Genomic DNA, 21,575 nt, shown 5'->3' with positions numbered 1-21,575 from the left:
GAGGGTGTAGTGTGTTAATATTTACAGGGAGTATTGGGTGTGTTTATATTTCCAGGGACTGTGGAGTGTGTTAATATTTACAGGGAGGGTGTAGTGTGTTAATATTTACAGAGAGGGTGCAGTGTGTTAATATTTACAGGGAGGGTGGAGTGTGTTAATACTTACAGGGAGGGTGGAGTGTGTTAATATTTACAGAGAGGGTGGAGTTTCTTAATATTTACAGGGAGGGTGCAGTGTGTTAATATTTACAGGGAGGGTGCAGTGTGTTAATATTTACAGGTAGTGTGGAGTGTGTTAATATTTACAGGGAGGGTGGTGTGTGTTAATATTTACAGGGGGGGGCGGAGTGTGTTAATATTTACAGGGAAGGTGGAGTGTGTTAATATTTACAGGGAGGGTGGAGTGTGTTAATATTTTCAGGTAGTGTGGAGTGTGTTAATATTTACAGGGAGGGTGGTGTTTGTTAATATTTACAGGGAGTGCGGAGTGTGTTAATATTTACAGGGAGGGTGGAGTGTGTTAATATTTACAGGGAGTGTGGAGTGTGTTAATATTTACAGGGAGGGTGCAGTGTGTTAATATTTACAGGGGCTATTGTGTGTCTTAATATTTACAGGGAGGGTGCAGTGTGTTAATATTTACAGGGGCTATGGTGTATCTTAATATTTACAGGGAGGGTGCAGTGTGTTTATATTTACAGAGAGGGTGCAGTGTGTTAATATTTACAGGGAGGGTGGAGTATGTTGAAATTTACAGGGAGGGTGGAGTGGGTTAATATTCACAGGGAGGGTGGAGTGTGTTAATATTTACAGAGAGGGTGCAGTGTGTTAATATTTACAGAGAGGGTGGCGTGTGTTAATTTTTACAGGGAGGGTGCAGTGTGTTAATATTTACAGAGAGGGTGGAATGTGTTAATATTTACAGGGGCTATGGTGTGTCTTTATATTTACACGGATGGTGGAGTGTGTTATTATTTACAGGGAGGGTGGAGTGTGTTAATATTTGCACTGAGGTTGGAGTGTGTTAATATTTGCAGGGGCTATGGTGTGTCTTAATATTTACAGGGAGGGTGGAGTGTGTTAATATTTATAGGGAGGGTGGAGTGTGTTAATATTTACAGGGAGGGTGCAGTGTGTTAATATTTACAGGGAAGGTGCAGTGTGTTAATATTTACAAGGAGTGTGGAGTTTGTTAATATTTACAGGGAGGGTGGAGTGTGTTAATATTTACAGGGAGGGTGGAGTGTGTTAATATTTATAGGGAGGTTGCAGTGTGTTAATATTTACAGGGAGGGTGCAGTGTGTTAATATTTACATGGAGTGTGTTAATATTTACAGGGAGGGTGCAGTGTGTTAATATTTACAGGGAGGGTGGAGTGTGTTAATATTTACAGGGAGGGTGGAGTGTGTTAATATTTACAGGGAGGGTGGAGTGTGTTAATATTTACAGGGAGGGTGCAGTATGTTAATATTTACAGGGAATGTGGAGCGTGTTCATATTTATAGGGAGTGTGGAGTTTGTTAATATTTACAGGGAGGGTGGAGTGTGTTAATATTTGCAGGGAGGGTGGTGTGTGTTAATATTTACAGGGAGGGTGCAGTGTGTTAATATTTGCAGGGAGGGCGGAGTGTGTTAATATTTACAGGGAGGGTGCAGTGTGTTAATATTTACAGGGATGGTGGAGTGTGTTAATATTTACAGGGAGGGTGCAGTGTGTTAATATTTACAGGGAGAGTGCAGTGTGTTAATATTTACAGGGAGAGTGCAGTGTGTTAATATTTACTGGGGGTGTGGAGTGTGTTAATATTTACAGGGAGGGTGGAGTGTGTTAATATTTACAGGGAGGGTGGAGTGTGTTAATATTTACAGGGAGGGTGGAGTGTGTTAATATTTACAGGGAGGGTGGAGTTTGTTAATATTTACAGGGAGAGTGCAGTGTGTTAATATTTACAGGGAGGGTGGAGTGTGTTAATATTTACAGGGAGAGTGCAGTGTGTTAATATTTACAGGGGGTGTTGATTATGTTAATATTTACAGGGAATGTGGAGTTAATAGGTGGAATTTTCCATGCCGCTGCCAATGACGCTGATAGTTGATGCGCGGACACTATGGCGTGAGCGGTTTCACAACAGCAGGAAGGCAGGTCGCGATTGTCCACTCAACCCGCCAATGGTGGTCCGCAATTCCTGCCAACGGTCATCTGGGAGCTCATTATCCTCTCATTAAAAGGCCATCCCGCCAGTCTCCTGGACCCTGCTGGACAGTCCGTCCATGTCGGCGGGAAAGCACGCCGATGTTTCACCACAACACGCAGGCGAGGTGCAATTGGCGGCCTTCACTTAGGGGGTACTGAGCTGCATCGCTCTCCACAGCTCGCCAGGGTCGCCTGTTACTCTGCCGGCTTCAATGTGCCGGGGCACCTGGGTTGAAGTGCCACTCTGCCTCGGAGGCGACTGCTTTCAGGGCGGTGATGTCCGGGGCGGGGGCAATTGCTTCCCTGCTCGGAGGGAGCTATTGCTGTTGTCTGCGGGGTGGAGGGGGGCAGTGGAGAGGTTAGAGGGGGGGAGAGGTGGTTGGGTGGTTGGGTAACTGCTATCCTGGCGATGGATCCCGTGCACAAGAAATCGAGGTGGGGGTCAGGGTAGGCGAGGGGGCTGGCCACGCATTCGGGACACCTGTATAAACTGACCAACCCTCTGCAACTGAGACAGATCAGGCGCAGCCACAGTGCTATGACTGGGGTCAGTCTCCTAGCCTGCCCACCCATGCAAGCAACGCTGAGGCACCAGAGGGGCCACCCAGCGCTCCAGGCCTTACCCTGCCACCCTACCCCACCCTACCGGGGCAGACTGTGAGCCAGTGACCACTTTATTGGCCCGCAGAGCAGTTGGACTGCGCACGTTGTACAATCTCCTCACCAACACTGGCCATGGAGCAGTCACTGCTGGAGGTGCTCACAGCCCTTTGCAATCTCAGCACTCCAGTTGTGACCTGTCTCCCCCACGTTGCAGGCTGACAAGGCAGCCACGCAGCCCACTTGTCTGTGGCATCCAATGGGGGTCAACACTTTCCAGGAAGCGTTGAGGGGCGGTCACACAGGGCCAGGAAAGGTGCTAAGTACAGCCATGATAACCACGTCTCTCTCTCTATTTCATGCCGCAGGAGGACCACATCAGGATCATGGATCCTGGTGACCTAGCTGTATGCCTGATGGCCTACAGGGAGCAAAGGGTATAGAAGAGAGTGACTGAGGCTCCTGGCTGCTCAAAGGCAGGAGCATCAACCTCATGAAGAAGGGGCAGCAGGGGCTCCCACACACGCTGCCCAGGAGCGACAGTGAGCCGTAGCTGGTCGGTGCCTAGCGACACCCAGGGTCTATAGATACCGCCTGCCATTCCTGCAGATGACTGAGAACCAATGTCGTTGATGACTGCGCATGTCTAGGGACCTGGTGACTCACATCTGCCACTTACTGCAGGACTTGGCGCCAAGGGGACATGGAGGGCATCCACTGCCAGTGGCTGTGAAAGTGGCTGCGGTGCTCAATTTCTATGCCAGTGGCTCCTTTCAGGGCTCCACAGGCGACCTCTGTGCGATTTCACAATCCGCCACCCACAACTGCATCCATGAGGTCACGGATACCACCTTCTCCTTGGCACACAACTTTGTGCATTTCGCCCGGGATCGGGACAGCCAGGATGCAAAGGCCATTGGATTCGCCCTGATCTCGGGATTCCCACAGGTTCAGGTTGCGACCAACTGCACCCATGTGGCGCTCAGGTCTCCATCGCTACTCTCGGTGAACTACATCAACCACAAGGGATTCCACTTACTGAACGTGCAGCTGGTGTGCAACCACCAGAAACACATCCTGCAGGTGTGCGCACAGTTTCCAGGGAGTGTACACAACACCTACATCCTCAGTTAGTCACAGATCCCTGAAGTCTTCCAGGGTCTACAGGAGCTGCAGGGATGGCTCCTCGGGGACAAGGGCTACCCGCAGAGGCTGTGGCTGATGACACCCGTGAGGTGGCCTCAGACTGCAGCAGAGCGACGGCATAATGGGGCTCATGCAGCAACTCGCAACTTGGTGGAGCAGACCATCGGGATGCTGAAGATGAGATTCCGGTGCCTGGGCCGGTCTGGTGGAGCCCTGCAATACAGTCCACAGAGGGTGTCACACATCATCATTGTCTGCTGCACGCTTTATAACCTGGCACTGCAACGGGGAGAGGAGCTGGCTGAGGAGGAGATGAAGGAGCTGCACATCTCCTCCGCTGAGGGGGACGCTAATGGGGATGAGGGTGAGGAGGTCCTCGGAGGCGACAATGAATGGGGATGAGGCTCTCGCACTGGCTAGATGAGGCAGGTGTGCTTGGGAGGCCCTCATAGCTGCCAGATTTGTGGAGGATGATGACGACATGCAGTGAGGTGACCCCATAAATCCTCACATCGCAGTTGTGAACATTTGACTCCAGTCTGGCTTATGGCAGCACCAATACCCTCTGTGAGAATGCTCCTGTCATGGGGACACAGTGGAGGCCCTAATAGTCACTCCATGACAACATGCAGTGAGGACACTCCATAGATCTTCACATAGCCTCTGAGAATGTCTGACTCCTGTCTGGCTGTGGGCAGCTCACTTGTGCTCCATGATCAGGGTCAGATCATAGAGACGCAGCCAAGAAACTTTAGAAGCAACTGATGCTGTGTCTGCCTTCAGCACCTCAGCCCTTCAGGAGCTGGAGCGCAGCATCAGTGATCACAGACGCTGAAGAGATGGGGGACAGCCCATCCATAGAGGTACTGAGAGCACATCGAGGGAATGAGAGAACTCTGGGTAGGATTTTGCCCTTGGCGGGGGTGCCGGCTATGCCGCGTGCCTACCAACCCCACTATCACGCGTATTTCTTCCGCCAGGTGCATGGCCTGAATTATGATGTGCAGCTCCTGTTTATAGAGCAGAGGGGCCTTGGTGGTTCCTTGCAGGCATTGCCCGTCTTTTACCAGGACCTGATCAAAGTCTGGAACGTGGTCGCCTCGTGACGCAGCTCTCCCCCATCAGGAGTAGCGGCTATTGTCAGAGAGCCGCTGCTCAGGAATCCGCCCCTCCGTCCTTTTCAGTGGCTGGCGGAGAGGAGTGCTGTGGCTGCCGGGGTGACCAGGATCGGGGACGTGCTGAGTGGTGGAGGAGTGGGCTGGATGCTCCCGCAGGAGTTGGCGCGTCTGTGAGTGTCTGGCTCGCGGCCGATGCCATCCTAAACCTAAGGACGGTCGTGTTCGGACCCGACGTAATTTTAGGTCTCGATGTGGCCCAGGTGCGCAGTGGTCTTCCGCCTGAACGTTCCCCTGTTCGGACGGAATTCCACATTGGCCCCAAGCCCTGAACCATCCCTCGGGTGCCGGTGCCCCGCAATAATATGAGCCCTCTGTGCCATTTGGCACGGCGCGGAGGAGCTTTCTGTACGAGCTGTTGCTGCACACCTTCCATTTTTTCGCCCTGGTTCGCCGTCCGGACACACCCTGGCGTGCCTTGTTGCTGTCCGGCGGCAGAGGTCCCCGGTGGGAGGCCCTCTACAGAGGTGTCCTCCCGCTTTCTATCGGGGACCTGGGTTGGAGGGTGTTGCACGCAGCAGTCCCCTACAATCGGAGAATGTGTAGGTTCACGGACTCCCAAGATACCTGCCCTTTTTGTGGTCTTGTGGAGTCCGTGGACTACGTTTACATAGGGTGTCATAGGCTGCACTCCCTTTTCAGTTACTTAAAAAACCTTTTATTACTGTTTTGTTTGCACTTCGGAGCCACGCTCCTGATCTACGGACACCCGATGAGAGGGGGGGGGGCGGGAAGGAGGAGGACCTCCTCGTGAACCTGCTCCTGGGCCTGGCCAAGTTGGCCATTAGCAGGTCTGGGCAGCGGGCGATCGAGGGGGTCGTCCCGCCCGACTGTTTGGCCCTCTTCCACGGCCGGGTGTCCCTGGAGAGGGAGCACGCGGCGTCTGCCGGCACCCTCGAGGCCTTCCGTGCCCAGTGGGCGACCACGGGAACTGGGGTGTTTTATCGACCCCTTTAATCACATTTTGGTTTGATATTTGTAAGTTTCCTTTAAACTTTGTCCTTGGTTTTATAGCTGACCTGACTTAGGGGCTGTGCTTGTTTTACCCCTTATTTTGTTGACTTAGTTTAATTGGTTGACTCCCACAAGAGTTACACCTTCTTAACATTCCTAACCCTGCCGCTATGTCTTGGTGAGTGTGGAGCGTGTTAATATTTACAGGGAGCGTGGAGTGTGTTAATATTTACAGGGAGTGTGGAGTGTGTTAATATTTACAGGGAGTGTGGAATGTGTTAATATTTACAGGGAGGGTGGAGTGTGTTAATATTTACAGGGAGGGTGCAGTGTGTTAATATTTACAGGTAGGGTGGAGTGTGTTAATATTTACAGGGAGGGTGGAGTGTGTTAATATTTACAGGGAGTGTGGAATGTGTTAATATTTACAGGGAGTGTGGAGTGTGTTAATATTTACAGGGAGGGTGGAGTGTGTTAATATTTACAGGGAGGGTGCAGTGTGTTAATATTTACAGGGAGTGTGGAACGTGTTAATATTTACAGGGAGGGTGGAACGTGTTAATATTTACAGGGAGGGTGGAACGTGTTAATATTTACAGGGAGGGTGCAGTGTGTTAATATTTACAGGGAGAGTGCAGTGTGTTAATATTTACAGGGAGTGTGGAATGTGTTAATATTTACAGGGAGTGTGGAGTGTGTTAATATTTACAGGGAGTGTGGAATGTGTTAATATTTACAGGGAGGGTGGAGTGTGTTAATATTCACAGGGAGTGTGGCGTGTGTTAATATTTACAGGGAGTGTTTCTTCGAGATTATGAAATGACTTGCAGCTGGATCCCTCTATAAGATGCGATTTCGATTTCTTGGTTTGGTTTTGCTGGAAATGAAACTGAAACTAATCCTGAATCTCAGTCTGCCAGGAGTTTGTTTTCGGAACAGTCACTTGCAGATTTCTAAGCCTGTTCGAAAACTCGGGTAGGTAATTGTATGCTGAAGTCAAGGTAACATGTTATCAGCGGCTTTGGTTGGTGTTACGGTTTTTCTGAGTTTGTGCATTGTGTGGGACAGGCACATCAGGTCTCTCATTGAGAACAGGGTGCGCCTGTGCATTGAGAATTGGTGCAGCCACAGGTTCAATCTTTTAAAGACAGGGACGCTTTAAGGGGTGAGTGTTCTGTGATCGTTTTTTGTTTAAGAAATGAGACTCACTCCCCGTTTATGCTAGAGTTCTTACGTAAGGATGCTAAAGGAATTGGACCCATGGCAGGTAAACAGATTTGCGTTACAGGTCACCGTTAATCTAACCTAAGGGTCAAAGAGGTTTGAATGTTGAATGGCCTACGTCTGATCATATGTTCTCTGGAAATAAGGGGATCTGATTGTGGTGTGTAAAGTACTGAAATGAACTGAAAGGGTATATATGTAATAACCTTGATTTTTTTTTCTCTCTGTTGCACTTAACGAGTGCGATGCATGTCAGTCAGTTGAAGGCACTCTCGGCCTCTGCCTCACATGGTTTTGGGTTTCAGTCCCACTCCAGGGCTTGTTGGCATAAAAATCAAGGCTGACACTCCAGTGCAGTACTGAGGGAGCGCTGCACTGTTGGAGCTGCTGTCTTTCAGATCAGATGTTAAATCAAGGCCCCATCTGGCCAGCCTGTAACTGATCCATTGCGCTTTTTGAAGAAGAGCTGAAGAGTTATCCCTGGTGTCCTGGCCAATATTTATCCCTCGAGTAACAATGCAAAAGTTAATAGATTATCTGCTCATTATCTTCCTTCCATTTTTGGCATTTGGCTCCACGATTTTTCAGCTGCTGTGTGTCCGACATTACAACAGTGACTTACACTTCACAGCTGTGTAGCTTCACATGTGCTTCATTGGCTTGAGACGCCTGGCACTAAATGAATGCAAGTCTCTCTTTTATGTCTTTTTATGCAAGAGGAGACTAAATTAAGTAGAAATTTGCCTGAATTTTGCCCATTGTGTGCTGGGTCCAGCACTGAGCCAAGCATTGGGGAGCAATTGATTAGATTGAAGTTCAAGTTATTTTGATGTTGACATGACTTTGTATAGGTCCTGACAGTGATAGGCCAGTCGCTGCTGATGGTGAAACCCAGTTGATGAAGTATTGGGGGAGGGCTTAAAAAGACCTTTGTCCTTGGGGGTGTGGGAAATGCTGGAAGGATCAAATTCTATTCCGAAAGCTACACCAGCTGTTGGCGATACACCCCTTTCTTAAACCAGTGCAGCTCTTGTGCTGAACCTGCTTTCATAGGTCTGCTAGGTACAGAACTCGAGGAAGCTCACCCTGTGACAATGATGAACCTGTGATCTGTGTTCAGCAGGTGAGTGATTGGCTGCGGACCAGAGTGCTGTATAACAGCAAGGACGCATAAACTCAAATACGATGAGAAAATCAGGAGGTGGAGATTACTAAAGTAATCCGGTGGGGGGGTGGTGGTGGGGTCGGGGGGCGGGGGGGGTGGGGGGGCGGGGGGGGGCGGGTTGGGGTGGTGGGGGAGGGGGGGGGCGGTAGTATAGATATTAAGATAAATTCGAATAGTTGGTGCAAAGTGCTGGGATTGAGGATTGCCTTTGCTAAAAACACTGGCAATTGAGAATGCTGAGAGCCTATAAGTAACTGATTGTGTTTGTGGAATTTGTGTTAGCTGATGTATAATTAATTAGCACATTCATTTGGGAGTTTAAGGGCGGAGTTTTCTGTGCCTGTTGGCGTCGGGCGGCACAGCGGCATGAGCAGACAATATGACGGGAAGGCCAAATATTAGTTTCCACCAGCTTGTAATTGTCCGCTCCACGCATCAGTGACGAGCCGCGATTCCCACTGCCGCCGCATGTCAGGAACTTCATTTCAATATATCTGCATATCATTAGAAGCCCTGCTCACCGGAATCACCCCCCGCCACCCCCCACGTCAAATTCACTGCCCACGTCGGCGGGAAAACACGCTGGTGTAGAATGCAAGTGTGACGTGTGGAAGCCGTGACTTATCGTCAAGAAGGGCGGGAGAGGAAGGCCCAGGTTTGGTTGGGAGAAGAAGGCGTATCGGATGGGGGGTGGTGAGATTGGGAGGGGAGGAACGATGGTGTTGGGGGTGTCGGTTGGGAGTCGGGGAATGATGGTGTCGGAGGGGGAGGTTGCGGGGGGGAGCGAGTACGGTGGGAGGAGGGTGTAACGGAGGAGAATACGGCAACTGGGGAGGTAGGTGTAAGGGGGGAGGAAGGTGTAAGGGAAGGAGTTCGGAGGGGGGAAGGAGTTCAGAGAGGGGAGGACTTCAGGTGGAGGAAGCAGTTCGGAGGGGGGGCAGGACTTTGGGGGTAGAAGTTCGGAGGGGGGAAGGAGTCCGGGAGGAAGGAGTAAGGGGGGAGGAGGGACTAAGGGGTGGGAATGTCCAGGTGAAGGTGCAAGGGAGGGCTCTGTGGAGCCAATGGCTGCCTCTTTAGGAGCAAAATGAGGATGGGGTGGGCATGGTAGGAGGGAATGGTGAGAATGACCAAGGCTAGAGTGAGGTGGTAGGGTGGGAGGGAGAGGGCATGATGGTATCGGTAGAAGGGACGGCGAGGGTGGTTGGTGGGGACTCAGAGGCAGACACGGACCCTGGGGGTGGGGAGGAAGAGGTTGGGGTGGTCAATGGGGATGGGGCTGGGATTTTTGGGCCAGTAAGGAAGGTGAACGATCACCTGGACATCCCGGAAAGAAAAGGGTTGAGACTAGTAGATAACGGTGAGGAGGTGATGCCCGGGGGCTCGACAGTGATGGGGGAGAGGACGTGGGTGACTGGGGGGAGCTATAGACCAATATTACCAGCACCATGCTTCTAAATCCGAAAGTGAGCGGGGTCTCGTGTTGGGCAGGAGCAGGTGCTGCATGGGAGTGAGGTCAGTGGGAGGGCGGAGAAACAGGTCAGCTCAGATGGACAACTGAAAGAGAGACCCAGCAGGCAGCATTGAAAATGCCCAGAACATTGAGATGCGTGTGATGGGGGAAGGATCTGTGAGCAGGGGAGAGAGCTTGCACGAGGCTCAGAGAGGCCCTACCACACACACACACACACACACACACACATACATACACATACACTCACTCACTCACTTCTCCCACCAGAATCATTTGTGGGCCAGCTGCATGTTGCTAAACAACTGGTAGCGGGGTGGGGGGGGTATGCAGTGGGAGGACTCGTGAAGCCTGTGCATGAAGCTGAAAGACACCGTTACACATTGTTGATTGAAAGTGAATATATTTATATTATAAAGTAACAAAATGTGTTCGCCCATGCAACCAGTTATGATCAGAATTTCTTAACTTTTCTAGGCCTAACACGTCTAGGTGCTGCCCTGACATCCGCAGCAGGGGTGGAGACTGCCTGTGCAATGGTGGCCATGTTGCCTCTGATGACTTCGGTGAGCAGCCTCTGGAGTGCTGAGGCCTTGAGGGCCCCGGCTTGCTCTGGCTGTCCTCCTGTGGGCCAGCTGCTCCCTCTGTGCTGACAGAGGATGCGGTTGAGGGGGTCACAGCAAAAGGGACTCGGAAGGAGTGGACAGCCTCTGAGATTCCTGAGTGGATGACCCAGGGGTGTCCAGCTGTTGCTTCTCCTCCCTTCGGGTGCCTGAGGGCCCCGGCCTGATTCCTTGAGGGGGAGGAGCACCTGGAGGGACGTTGAAGTGGTCCGTTTCCCCCTCGCATTTCCACTGCAGGAGGTCACCCATGGTTACTGTGATGGAGTGCAGGTCTGCGTGCATCTCCGCGCTCTGCTGGACCAGGGTCTCCATGGCATCTGCCATCTTTTATGTCTTGGGTAAATTTGTTCGTTGGCCAACTGAATTCTAACTGCACGCCTTTCTATATTCTCATCAATTGCTGCTTGCAATGAAAAAGGGGGAGAGACTGATGTAAGAATAAACAGTGATGGTTGATAGTGACATAGGGCAGAGCACCAGATCATACATGCTCACCCAGAAACCTCCAGAACTAGACTTACAGTTCACAGTTGTCCGCACTGTACAGCGATTCGTCAGTGCTATCACATGATCAGTACACTTGCATTATCTTAAAGGGACAGGGCACCTCACTTTACCACACCCTTTACTCAAAAATACAGCTAACAACCTTAAAACATTTTAACTATTTACACAATAACTATTTACACGTTAAGTCTCTCAGGAGGCTTTCAAGGATGTGTGGAGCATCTCAGTTCAACAACCTCGGCTGGTGTTTCCGAGACCTCCTTCTCAGGGGACAGTTGTCCACTGGTTCCTCAGTGGAAATTGGCAGGTTTGTCTCCCCGAGCCCCTCGGGTCCCACAGGCCCCACCAGTGCTTCCAAATCGTGTGGCTTGTCCTCTACATGCGGCACAAACTCAAGATGAAGACTGCATTTCTTCTTGTGGGACTGATGTTCTTTTGCGGCTCCATGAGTCGTCTAATTATCCGGCCGTTTACCGATACATTATAGGAGATGGGTCCAGTTACTGCACTCACCTCGCCTAACAGCCAATTGGGCCCATCTCCAAAATTCTTCGCAAGAACTGCATCTCCCACCATCCGTGACCATGACCATCGTGCCTGGTCTTCTGCACCTCTTGGCTTTTCTCCACCCTACCCCCTAAATTCGGCCAGATAAGGGTCAGGTGGGTGTGGAGATGTCTCTTCTTTAGTAGTTCTGCAGGGGGAATGCCGGTTGGCGTGTGTGGTGTGGTCCGGTGTATGAACAAGAACTGGGACAATCTCGTGCTGATGGAATCCCCTTCCATCCCGGATTTAAAGGTTTGGACTGCCCGCTTGGCCATGCCGTTCGATGCTGGGTGGTAGGATGAGGTTTTGATATGGGTAATGCTGTTAGGGGTCGTGAACCTGTGGAACTCCTCCCTCTGGTAAAAGTGGTCCCGTTGTTGGACAGAAGGAGCTGCGGCAACCCATACACTGCAAAACCCTGCCGCAAACGGTCTATGGTGGCAGCCGATGTGTATGACCGGACTTTATAGACGTCCATCCATTTGGAGTGACAGGCAATCAATCAGAGGATTTTTGTGCCCAAGAACGGTGCCAAGTAATCGACGTGGTGGGGCAACCATGGCCGCCCGGGCCATTCCCATGGGTGTAATGGAGCTAAGGGTTGGGGGGGATCTTTTGCACCTGTTGGCTTTGAGGACAGCTTTTGACCAGGGTTTCTATATCCAAGTCACTGCCTGGCCACCACAAATAGCTGCGTGTGAGCATCTTCATTCTGCTAATGGCTGGGTGAGCGTTGTGTAGCTCGGCTAATATTGGCCTTCGGCCCCTCGGGGACATGATAACCCTTGCTCCCCAGAGTAATTTGCCGTCTTGGCAGGAGAGTTCATATCTGCGATCAGGATAGGGCTTCATCACCTCGGATTTAGATCCACCTGACCATCCATTCAAGACCTGCCCCCAGGCGTTAGACAATAATGGGTCCTGGCTTGTCCACTCAGGGATTTGTCTCGTCTGAACAGGGGAGGAATCCAGAAAATTTAGCACTAAGACTAGTTCCTGGGGAATCGGAGCCTCCCTGTTATTAGCTGGCAGGGGAAGGTGGCTTAGTGCGTCAGCCTGTGCGATTTGAGTTCCCGAACGGTGAACAAAAGTCTATTCGTGGGCGGCTAATATTAGTGCCCATCTCTGGATGTGAGCTGGTGAGATAGGTGGTATCGCTTTATCTTCTCCAAATAATCCCAGTAGGGGCTTGTGGTCAGTTATAATATGGAAATGGCAACCGTGGAAATATTGATCAAACTTCTGGATGCCAAACAAAATAGATAAGCCGTCCTTTTCAATCTGGGAATATCGTCACTCTGCGACACTGGGTGCGAGATGTATAACCAATGGGTCGTTCAGAGCCATCCACCAACCAATGTGAAAGGACAGCCCCTATTCCATAGGGGGACGCATCACATGTTAAAATTAATTATTTCTTGGGGTCAAAGTGGACCAACAAGGCCGACGATCTTAAGAATCATTTCACTTTCAGGAAGGCATCCTGGTGCAGGGCTTGCCAACTCCATTTCTGATCCTTCTTAAACAGGCCGTACAATGGAGCCAGCACAGTCGACAGGTTTGGGAGGAATCGGCCGTAGTAGTTTGCCATGCTGAAGAAGGCCTTGAGCTCGGTGGTATTTCTTGGGGCAGGTGCCTTGCGAATGGCCTGGACTTCGTCTTCCACAGGATGCAGGCCCTGCGCATCAACCTTGTGGCCCAAGTAAACTACCTCCTCAGCTTGGAACAGATACTTCTCTCGTTTTGAACGCACCCCCTCTTGTGCGAAGTGTTTGAGCACCTCTTCTAGATTTGCTAAGTGTTCATTGTTGGTCAGTCCCGTGACCAATATGTCATCCAAGTAAACGATAACATGGAGCAATCCTTGGAGCAAGTTTTCCATCGTTCTTTGGAAAATAGCAGACGCGAGGAGGCCCTAAAGGGTAGACGTGTGCATTGATACAATCCTTGGTGCACATTAATGGTGATGAATTCCCTAGACTCCTTTTCCAACTCTACCTGCTGGTAGGCATGGCTCATGTCTAATTTCGAATTTGTGGTGCCGTCTGCCAACTTCGAATACAATTCCTCAATCTTGGGTATTGGGCGTCTATCAGGTTTGGCCACCTTATTGACAGTTAGCTTATAGTCACCGCATAAACGCACATTTTGGTCCGGCTTCAGTACAGGTACGATGATGGGTGCCGCCCACTCAGAGAATTGTACTGGTTGTAGATGCCCGATTTTTCCATTCTATCCGGTTCGGTTTCAGTTTTGTCCCATAGAGCGTAAGGAACTGGTCTGGCTCTTATAAACCTAGGGATTGTGTTTGGGTCGACATGGATCTCGGCCTGTAGCCCTCGAATCCTTCCTAACCCGTCTTTGAAAACGGAAGTATACTTGTGCAACAATTCCTGTAGGCCTTTCTTTGTAATTTGGAAAATTTCGGCCCATTTCAATTTAATCTTTTCGAGCTAGTTGCGGCCTATTAAGCTGAGGCCCTCTCCAACCACCAAACCTTTCAGATTGATCTCCCTACATCACCGAGACTTGACATAACCCTTTCAGTCTTATTTCTTCACCTGTGTATGTCCTCAGCTTTGTGTCCAAAACTTCTGACTTCAAAGGATCGATTCCTTTACTTGGATATCTGAATGTACGCTCTCCAATGATGGACATCGATGCTCCCGTATTAACTTCCGTCCTAATGGCTTGTCCGTTAACTGTAATGGCTACTTGGATTGGCTCGGTTCTACCTGCTTGGAGGTTATATAACGAATGGACGTCTGATTCTATTTCTTCTGGCTCTTCCATGAGGCATATTTCATGACTTTTCCCTTCTGCCTTTATAGTGTTGTTTTAGCCTTTCTCCGCAGTGCCCCCTTATGTGACAAATAGCAGTGGCAGAAAAAAAAGCACTCGACTTGTTTGAGTTGCCATTTGCTCACTAGAGGCCTGGATGTATTTCTCTCACTCATTTCATGGGTTTTTCACTGCAGTGCCGTTGTTTTTCAATGGCCTGGAGCTAGAGCCCGTTTCCCGCCTTTCCCTGGAGTTCAAAGTTTTTGTGTCTTTTGTTGCTGGATTGTCCCAACCAACCGGATGGACGGCGCCATTTTGTGTGTCTTTTATAGCTTCAGAATTTCTAACAGCACTCACCATCACGGTGGTTAATTCTAATGCCTTACTGAAGTCTAGACTAGGTTCGGCTAGCAAACGCCTTTGGATAGTATCATCTCCAATCCCGCATATCAACCGTTCTCTCAACATATCACTAATGGACGTTCCGAATTTGCAATGCTCAGTTAATGCCACATAGTCAGCTATTGTCACCTCTGGAAGCCTGTTCCTTGAATTGAACTTGAAACGCTGCGTAGTAACTGAGGGCTTTGGTCTCAGGTGGCTCTGTACAATTTTTATTAACTCGTCGAAAGTCTTCGAGTCGGGAGGTGTTTAGGTGACGGGAGGCTGCGGATTAGCCCATATGTTTTGCTCCCGCATGTGGACAAAAGAACTGCCCTCTTCCTCTCCTCCCCACGATGTCATTAGCGGTAAAAATGAATGCTAGGCATTCGACACACTGAGGCCAGGGGTCGAATGGATCGACACGCCCGAACTGCGGCATCGCGAACGACTGCAAGGGGACTGCACTTCCGATAGGCTTTCCAGGTAATGACGGATTTAGGTGTTTGACTTACCGCCGAGTCTCACTCTCTCTGGGATCTCTTACAATTGTCTCTGCCCATAGCCATTTTTCATGGATTTACCAGTTTAAATGTATTGGCACTTTAAGAGCAGTTACTTTTTTTATTTTAACCCTGTCTCTGCAGCTGTTCACTTTGCTCTGCTGTGTTTCATGCTCTTTTTGAGTTTTGGCGGGATCCCTGCGATCGCGATTCTGCAGGGTTTTTTAAAAATTTTAAACTGCAGCACTGCTTTCTGCTCCGATTTCCGGCTGTCGCCTATTTTACAAGATAAGCACAGATGCTCTTTCCAATGCTTTGCTCACCCGTCTTGAAATTTATCTTCTTTTGTTCTTTATCCTCGTCGTCACTTTTCTGTCTTGGGTAAATGAGCTCATTGGCCAACCGAGCTCTAACTGCACACCTTCCTACATTCTCTCAATTGCTGCTTGCAATCAATAATAGGGAGAGACTGATGTAAGAATAAACAGTGATGGTTTATTGAGACATAGGGCAGAGCACCAGATCATATGTGCTCACTCAGAAACCTCCAGAAGACCATAGACCATAAGACGCAGGAGCAGAAATTAGGCCATTCGGCCCATCGAGTCTGCTCCGCCATTCAATCATGGCTGATAAGTTTCTCAACCCCATTCTCCTGCCTTCTCCCCGTAACCTTTGATCTTCTTACCAATCAAGAACCTATCTATCTCGGTCTTAAATACACTCAATGACCTGGCCTCCACAGTCTTCTGTGGCAATGAATTCCACAGATTCACCACTCTCTGGCTAAAGAAGTTTCTCCTCATCTCTGTTCTAAAAGGTCTTCCCTTTACTCTGAGGCTGTGCCCCCAGACTAGACTTACAGTTCACAGATTCCCACACTTTATTCGTCAGTGCTGTCACATGTTTATTACACTTGCATTCTCTTAAAGGGACAGGATACCTCACTTCACCGCACCATCCTTCCCACGGAGACCTCCATGCATGTACATGTGAGCACCACTTCATCACAGAGCAGGTGGACACACTCCTATTTGCAGGCCATTCTATAAGGGGCTTCCAACAGCTCTGTGTGATGTTCCCCTGCCTTCTGACTCTCCACAATGAGTTTGAAGGCTGAACCCAGAGGCTCGTCATCTGACTCAGTGCTCACAGATGCCTCTCCCCCGGCTGTCCTCTGAGTACCGGGGAGCTTGACTGAACCTGCCTCCCCCTGCTGTGGACACGTGTCCATGCGGTAACCACCAGGTTGTGAACCCGAGCCTGCTCTAGATCTAGGTCCCACCGAGGTGTGTGTCTCTGCGCTGGTGGAGGGTGTGGGTAAGCGCTGTGATGGGACTTTCAGGCTGCTTATTCCTAGTCCTTCAATGGAAGAGTCAATGGTATGACTCTTCTTCAGAGTCATATGGACTTGAAATGTTAACTCTGTCTTTCTCTCCACAGATGCTGTCAGGCCTGCTGAGTTTTTCCAGCAATTTTTGTTTCTTTTAGAGCTAATTAGTGCTTGGCAGCAGAGTCAAATACAGGAGATGGAGAGACCACTTACAGTTGTGTTGAGAGAGGTGCAGGATCCTCACGTGAGTGTTCGCCGCTGACCTCAGTATCACCGCAGGCACAGCCCACGCCCTCACCATTCAGTGCGATGACACGCTCTTCAAAGTGAGTGAGGGACCTAATGTGGGGCACTCCACCCCTGGTCTGGGACCTCTCCCTGCTGTTGTCAGTCAGCTTCTCCTGCATGAAAACAGATGGAGAGAGTGTGAGCAGGACACATGGCACTGTGTGGAATGTTTGTGTGGTGGGCGGAGCCATGGACAGGATGAGGACACGAGCTCCAGAGGATATGAGCCTGATGGAGATGTGAGGGTGTGTGTGAGAGTTAGTGGTGTTGTCCCTTGAGGTGTGAGATCCCTGTGAATGTGTGATGGAGTTATGAGTGTGTGAGTTGAGAGTGATGAGAAGAGTGACTTACCCTGGTGGAACGGAAGAGACCATTCTTCCTTCACCAGTTGGCTGTCCACTTTTGCAGGGCGCTGACACTGACCACTGCTGCCATCGCCTCTCATGCTGGATTGGTGACCTTGCTTGCTGGCCTTTGCCCAGAGCAGGGGGGGTTAGGGGACTCTGCGGCAGTACTCCACTGAGTCCAAAAGGCATTCCAGTGACGTGAAAGCGGGGGGGGGCTGCAGCCTCCTTGCCTTTCGGGCCTTGTCTTCTGTGTTACCGGAAGCACTGAGAGGTGTGTGTGCAGTTGCACTTTAAGTATGGCGCCCAGCGTGAGGAAGCAACGAGGTGACCTTGAGGCAGGTGAATTGGAAGCCAACTGCCAGTGAGTGACCCAGCATGTTCCCCAGGAAGCTTGATTATTGAGGCAGGATTGGGATGATATGGCGTGAAAAACCGACCATTGCGGCCGGCGGGTAAAACATTCTTTCTCCTGCCCTCTACCGCATTTAGTGCAAACCTGTGGCCATTTCGCTTAAAAAGGTCATTCAAGTTTCAGCAAATTAAGTACTTTTTTTTGAAGTGTTGTCACTATTGTAATGTAGGAAATGCATCATAAAATTTGACGCATGAACATTGGCCAGGAAACCGGGGAGAATACCCCTGCACTTTTTAAAAATTCATTCACGGGATGTGGGCGTCACTGGCCGGGCCAGCATTTATTGCCCATCCCCAGTTGCCCCTTGAGAAGGGGGTGCTGAGCTGCCTTCTTGAACCGCTGCAGCCCATGTGGTGTAGGTACACCCACAGTGCTGTTAGGGAGGGAATTCCAGGATTTTGACCCAGCGACAGTGAAGGAACTTCTTCAAAATAATGCCATGGGATCATGTAGGGCAGACGGGGCCCTAACGTCTCAGCCAGAAGGTAGCAGCTCCAGTAGTGCAGCTCCCCCTCAGTACTGCACTGAACTGCTGGACTGGGTTATGTGATAATGTTTCTCTAGTAGATCTTGAATCTACCGCCTTCTGACCGAGAGGCCTGAGTGCTACAACTGAGCCAACGTTAACACCACAGAGAGCCCCTTACAGAACCCGATGGATTATTTCCACGAGGTGTTTTTTTTTGGGCAAACTAAATTCAAGCCATCGCATTGAATAAAATATATTTTAATCAAATGTTTTCTAGGTTTCAGCATGCCTGATGTAAAGCCTTGGCTCACCGCAGCAAATCGGAAAGAATTGTCTCAACTTCTTGGGAAAGTAAACTTACATTTACTTTACAAAGCAAGTGTTCAAGGTTTTGGAGCTGATGTTTTCCATGCTAAATGTGATAGCCAAGGACCCACATTAACTGTCGGGTACAACAAAGCGGGTTACATTTTTGGAGGTTACACAAGTGAAGATTTTGATACTTATGGATGTGAAGTGAAGGATAACAAGGCTTTTCTCTTTCGACTAAGTGCCAAAAAGGCAGGAGGAACGCCAAAGAAGTTTGCCGTAAACCAAGGTGCTGTTGCTATTCGTAATCATCTTTCCTATGGTCCCAATTTCGGAGGAATACTTCATTTTCTGTTCAAAGGCAAAGCTGTTGTACTCCAATTGAAACATCCATTGTCCTACAATTTATATGAAGGTGACCTCTCTGGCTGCGATGTAGATGCTGTGGAATGTGAAGTTTACCGCGTGCAAGGTGAGGACTCCTTCATTTTTTCCAGGAATGGCTGAGGTGCAGTTACGTTTCTGACACTAACTCTGATTTCTATTTATCCGTGTTTTCCAGAGCTAAGAGCTCCCTGGAGAAATGTAACTTGGACGACAAAGTAAGTTTCTTAATGGGCATTTCTGATTAATGAATAGGTGCAAAAGTAAGTTAAAAAAATGAGATAATATAAATGAAAACCCCTCATTGGGTATTTTAATAATTTAACTATTCATCCTTTAGTTTCCATTTCTGTTGCTTGGGCTCAGAATCTATTTTGATGTAGCTGTGATGAATGTGATATTTAAGTTGAAGCTGCTCATTATCCGATTTATCTTCACTGGTTTTCTCCTTTCCTCTCAAGAAGGTCCATGTTGTGTACTGCACTAAAAAAATACTCATGCATGTGGACTCAGTTGTAAGCAGCCATGTTGAAGGCACTTTATTTACACCGCTCCAGCAGAGAGGGCAGCAGAGACAGCAGCTCTTACAATGTACGACACTCCCTCCCCACTTGAAAAAACAACTTTTCCATTAAATTGTAAAATGACACATGTGCACAGTTTCCCAGAATACAATGGGCCTTAAGCTATGATGGAGTGGCAATTGAGTTGGATTGCCAGTCCGCTCAAAATTATTTACCTAGAAATCCAGACGATCTATCCTGCCTGACCTTCCCACTCAGGATGGGTGAAATCTATGCAGTGCAGCGTGCTCCCGGGGCCTGCAGTCGAGGCCAGGTCAATCACAGGTAAATAAGTCACACCCACTTTTTTATGGCACTAGCTTCCATTAAGCAGGTAAGATTAAAGGTCCAGCCAAGTGTAAAGGTTTTCTTAAATTCATTTCAGGGATGTGGGCTTTGCTGGCTGGGCCAGCATTTATTGCCCATCCCTAGCTGCCCTCGAGAAAGTGATGGTGAGCTGCCTTCTTGAACCGCTGTAGTCCATGCGGTGTAGGTACACTGTTATAACACAGTAGTTGGTAAAGCTGAGTTATTTAAAAATCCCAGAGGGAAACTTTAAACAACTGTCATAACCTACATTTTTAAGTGGTATGTTTGAGATGCAGCTCTAAATTCAGGAATCAGACCACCAGTTCTCGAGAGGATTTTATATCAAACCACATGAGACATTTGTTAATTTACACGTTTGATATATACACATGCCTACAAATTATTACTACCGTAACTTTTGACAAATGCCCAAACTAATCTCCACTAAAGCAACAGCAACCCATAAACTTTAAGCAGATACCAGGCAAAGCACATACGCCTTACAAATTCAAAATGAGGTTCCTTTCACTTTGGCTCCTTTGCAAACGCAATGGTAAGGTTACAGGCTTTGATCTTACATTGCCTCTGCCCTGCACACACAAAACTGCTATCGGTTATACCCAGCACAGCTCATTGAATGTAAATTCTCATTGAGTCACCAGCCTCTTCTAACAATAAAACCCCTTTCATAGTACCAATTTTATTAGTAATATAAACGTTGCTTGGTCTCTGCTAGCTAGGTGCCAAATTTCACTCCCCTTCTTGAATACTCTATTCAACAAAATGCAAATGCACTCTGCCTCTCTTACATCTCAAAACTAGTACACATCAAAGCACCCAGACTAGCTGGTTTTAATCCAATTAAGACACACACAGACACACCCACTTAATCTCTATTTAAAAAAAAATTCAACATTATATACATTAATAGCTTCATGGCAAACCCACAGTGCTATTAGGAAGGGAGTTCCAGGATTTTGACCCAGCAACAGTGAAGGAATGCCGATATAGTCCCAAGTCAGGATGGTGTGTAGCTTGGAGGGAAACTTCCAGGTGGTGGTGTTCTGATGTGTCCGCTTCCCTTGTCCCTCTAGGCCTTTGACAAGTGGTAGGGTGAGGGTGGTCCTTAGTGGGGGTGTGGGGGAAATTGGGTCGGGAGGCTGGGTTCGGGAGTCGAGCTTGGGAGTGGGGGGGTCGGGCGGAGAGTCGGGGGTTGGGCGGAGAGTCGGGGGTTGAGTGGGGGGAGTTAGGCCTGGCAGGTGGGAGAGTATTCGCAGGTTGGGGGGGTAGTCGGTGGAGTGGGGGGGGGTAGCTTGGAGGTGGATAGCAGGGGGCTGCGGGGAGTCCGTGGGGGAGTTGGGGTGGGTGGTGGTGGTGTCTAGTCGGTGGTCGTCGGTGGGGTAAGTACAATATTTACCCAGAAGCTAGAAGCGGTTTTAATGTTTCTATCTTTTGCTGGGTAGCTCTTGCTGCAATACAGTCGGAACAATCCAAAGTTTACGATTTAAATCTCATTTTTGGATGGTTTCCCGTGCAGGGAAGTTGCCCATCGGAAGTTTGCACTTCCCAAGCAATTGCCATGCAATCCTTACCTGGGAACCTCCGGGGTGAGGGGAAGGGGGGCGGTTCCCCAGCACATCTTTGGGCTACCCTCCCAAATATACTCACCCTGGAGTTCAGAAGTATTGACTCAATAATTATCGACAATACCTGAAATTTAACAGGTTGGGTTGCACATTTGTTTTTATTGTAATCACAACTAAAACCTATGTGACTGGTATTACCAGAGTGACATAGAAGCAAAAATACCTCCCAACACAAGTTTAACAAAAAATACTATCATTTGCCAAGAAATAATGAAAAGAACAACTTTTTTCTCTTTACCTTTCCT

General features: G+C 49.1%; 1 protein-coding gene across 4 annotated transcripts in view; it reads left to right on the top strand.

Annotated features, from left to right (window-relative positions):
- The first annotated feature begins 6,822 nt into the window (after window positions 1–6,822).
- LOC144692166 (interferon-induced protein 44-like) overlaps window positions 6,823–21,575 on the top strand; it is a 48,012-nt gene continuing 33,259 nt past the window's right edge. For 2 of the 4 annotated variants that reach the window (XM_078560687.1, XM_078560684.1), the window contains exons 1-3: window positions 6,823–7,044; window positions 18,397–18,900; window positions 18,991–19,030. In XM_078560687.1, coding sequence (XP_078416813.1) covers window positions 18,405–18,900; window positions 18,991–19,030 — 536 coding nt within the window. In that variant the 5' untranslated portion in view covers window positions 6,823–7,044; window positions 18,397–18,404. Of the gene's footprint in view, window positions 7,045–7,131; window positions 7,235–18,396; window positions 18,901–18,990; window positions 19,031–21,575 lie in introns of those variants that run through there. The other 2 variants (XM_078560686.1, XM_078560685.1) reach the window with 2 other exon arrangements.

The sequence above is a fragment of the Cetorhinus maximus genome, chromosome 17, assembly GCF_964194155.1.
Source record: "Cetorhinus maximus chromosome 17, sCetMax3.hap1.1, whole genome shotgun sequence".
Lineage (NCBI taxonomy): Eukaryota > Metazoa > Chordata > Chondrichthyes > Lamniformes > Cetorhinidae > Cetorhinus > Cetorhinus maximus.
The sequence above is the reverse complement of the archived record's forward strand: the minus strand, read 5'-3'. Positions and strand labels throughout refer to the sequence as shown.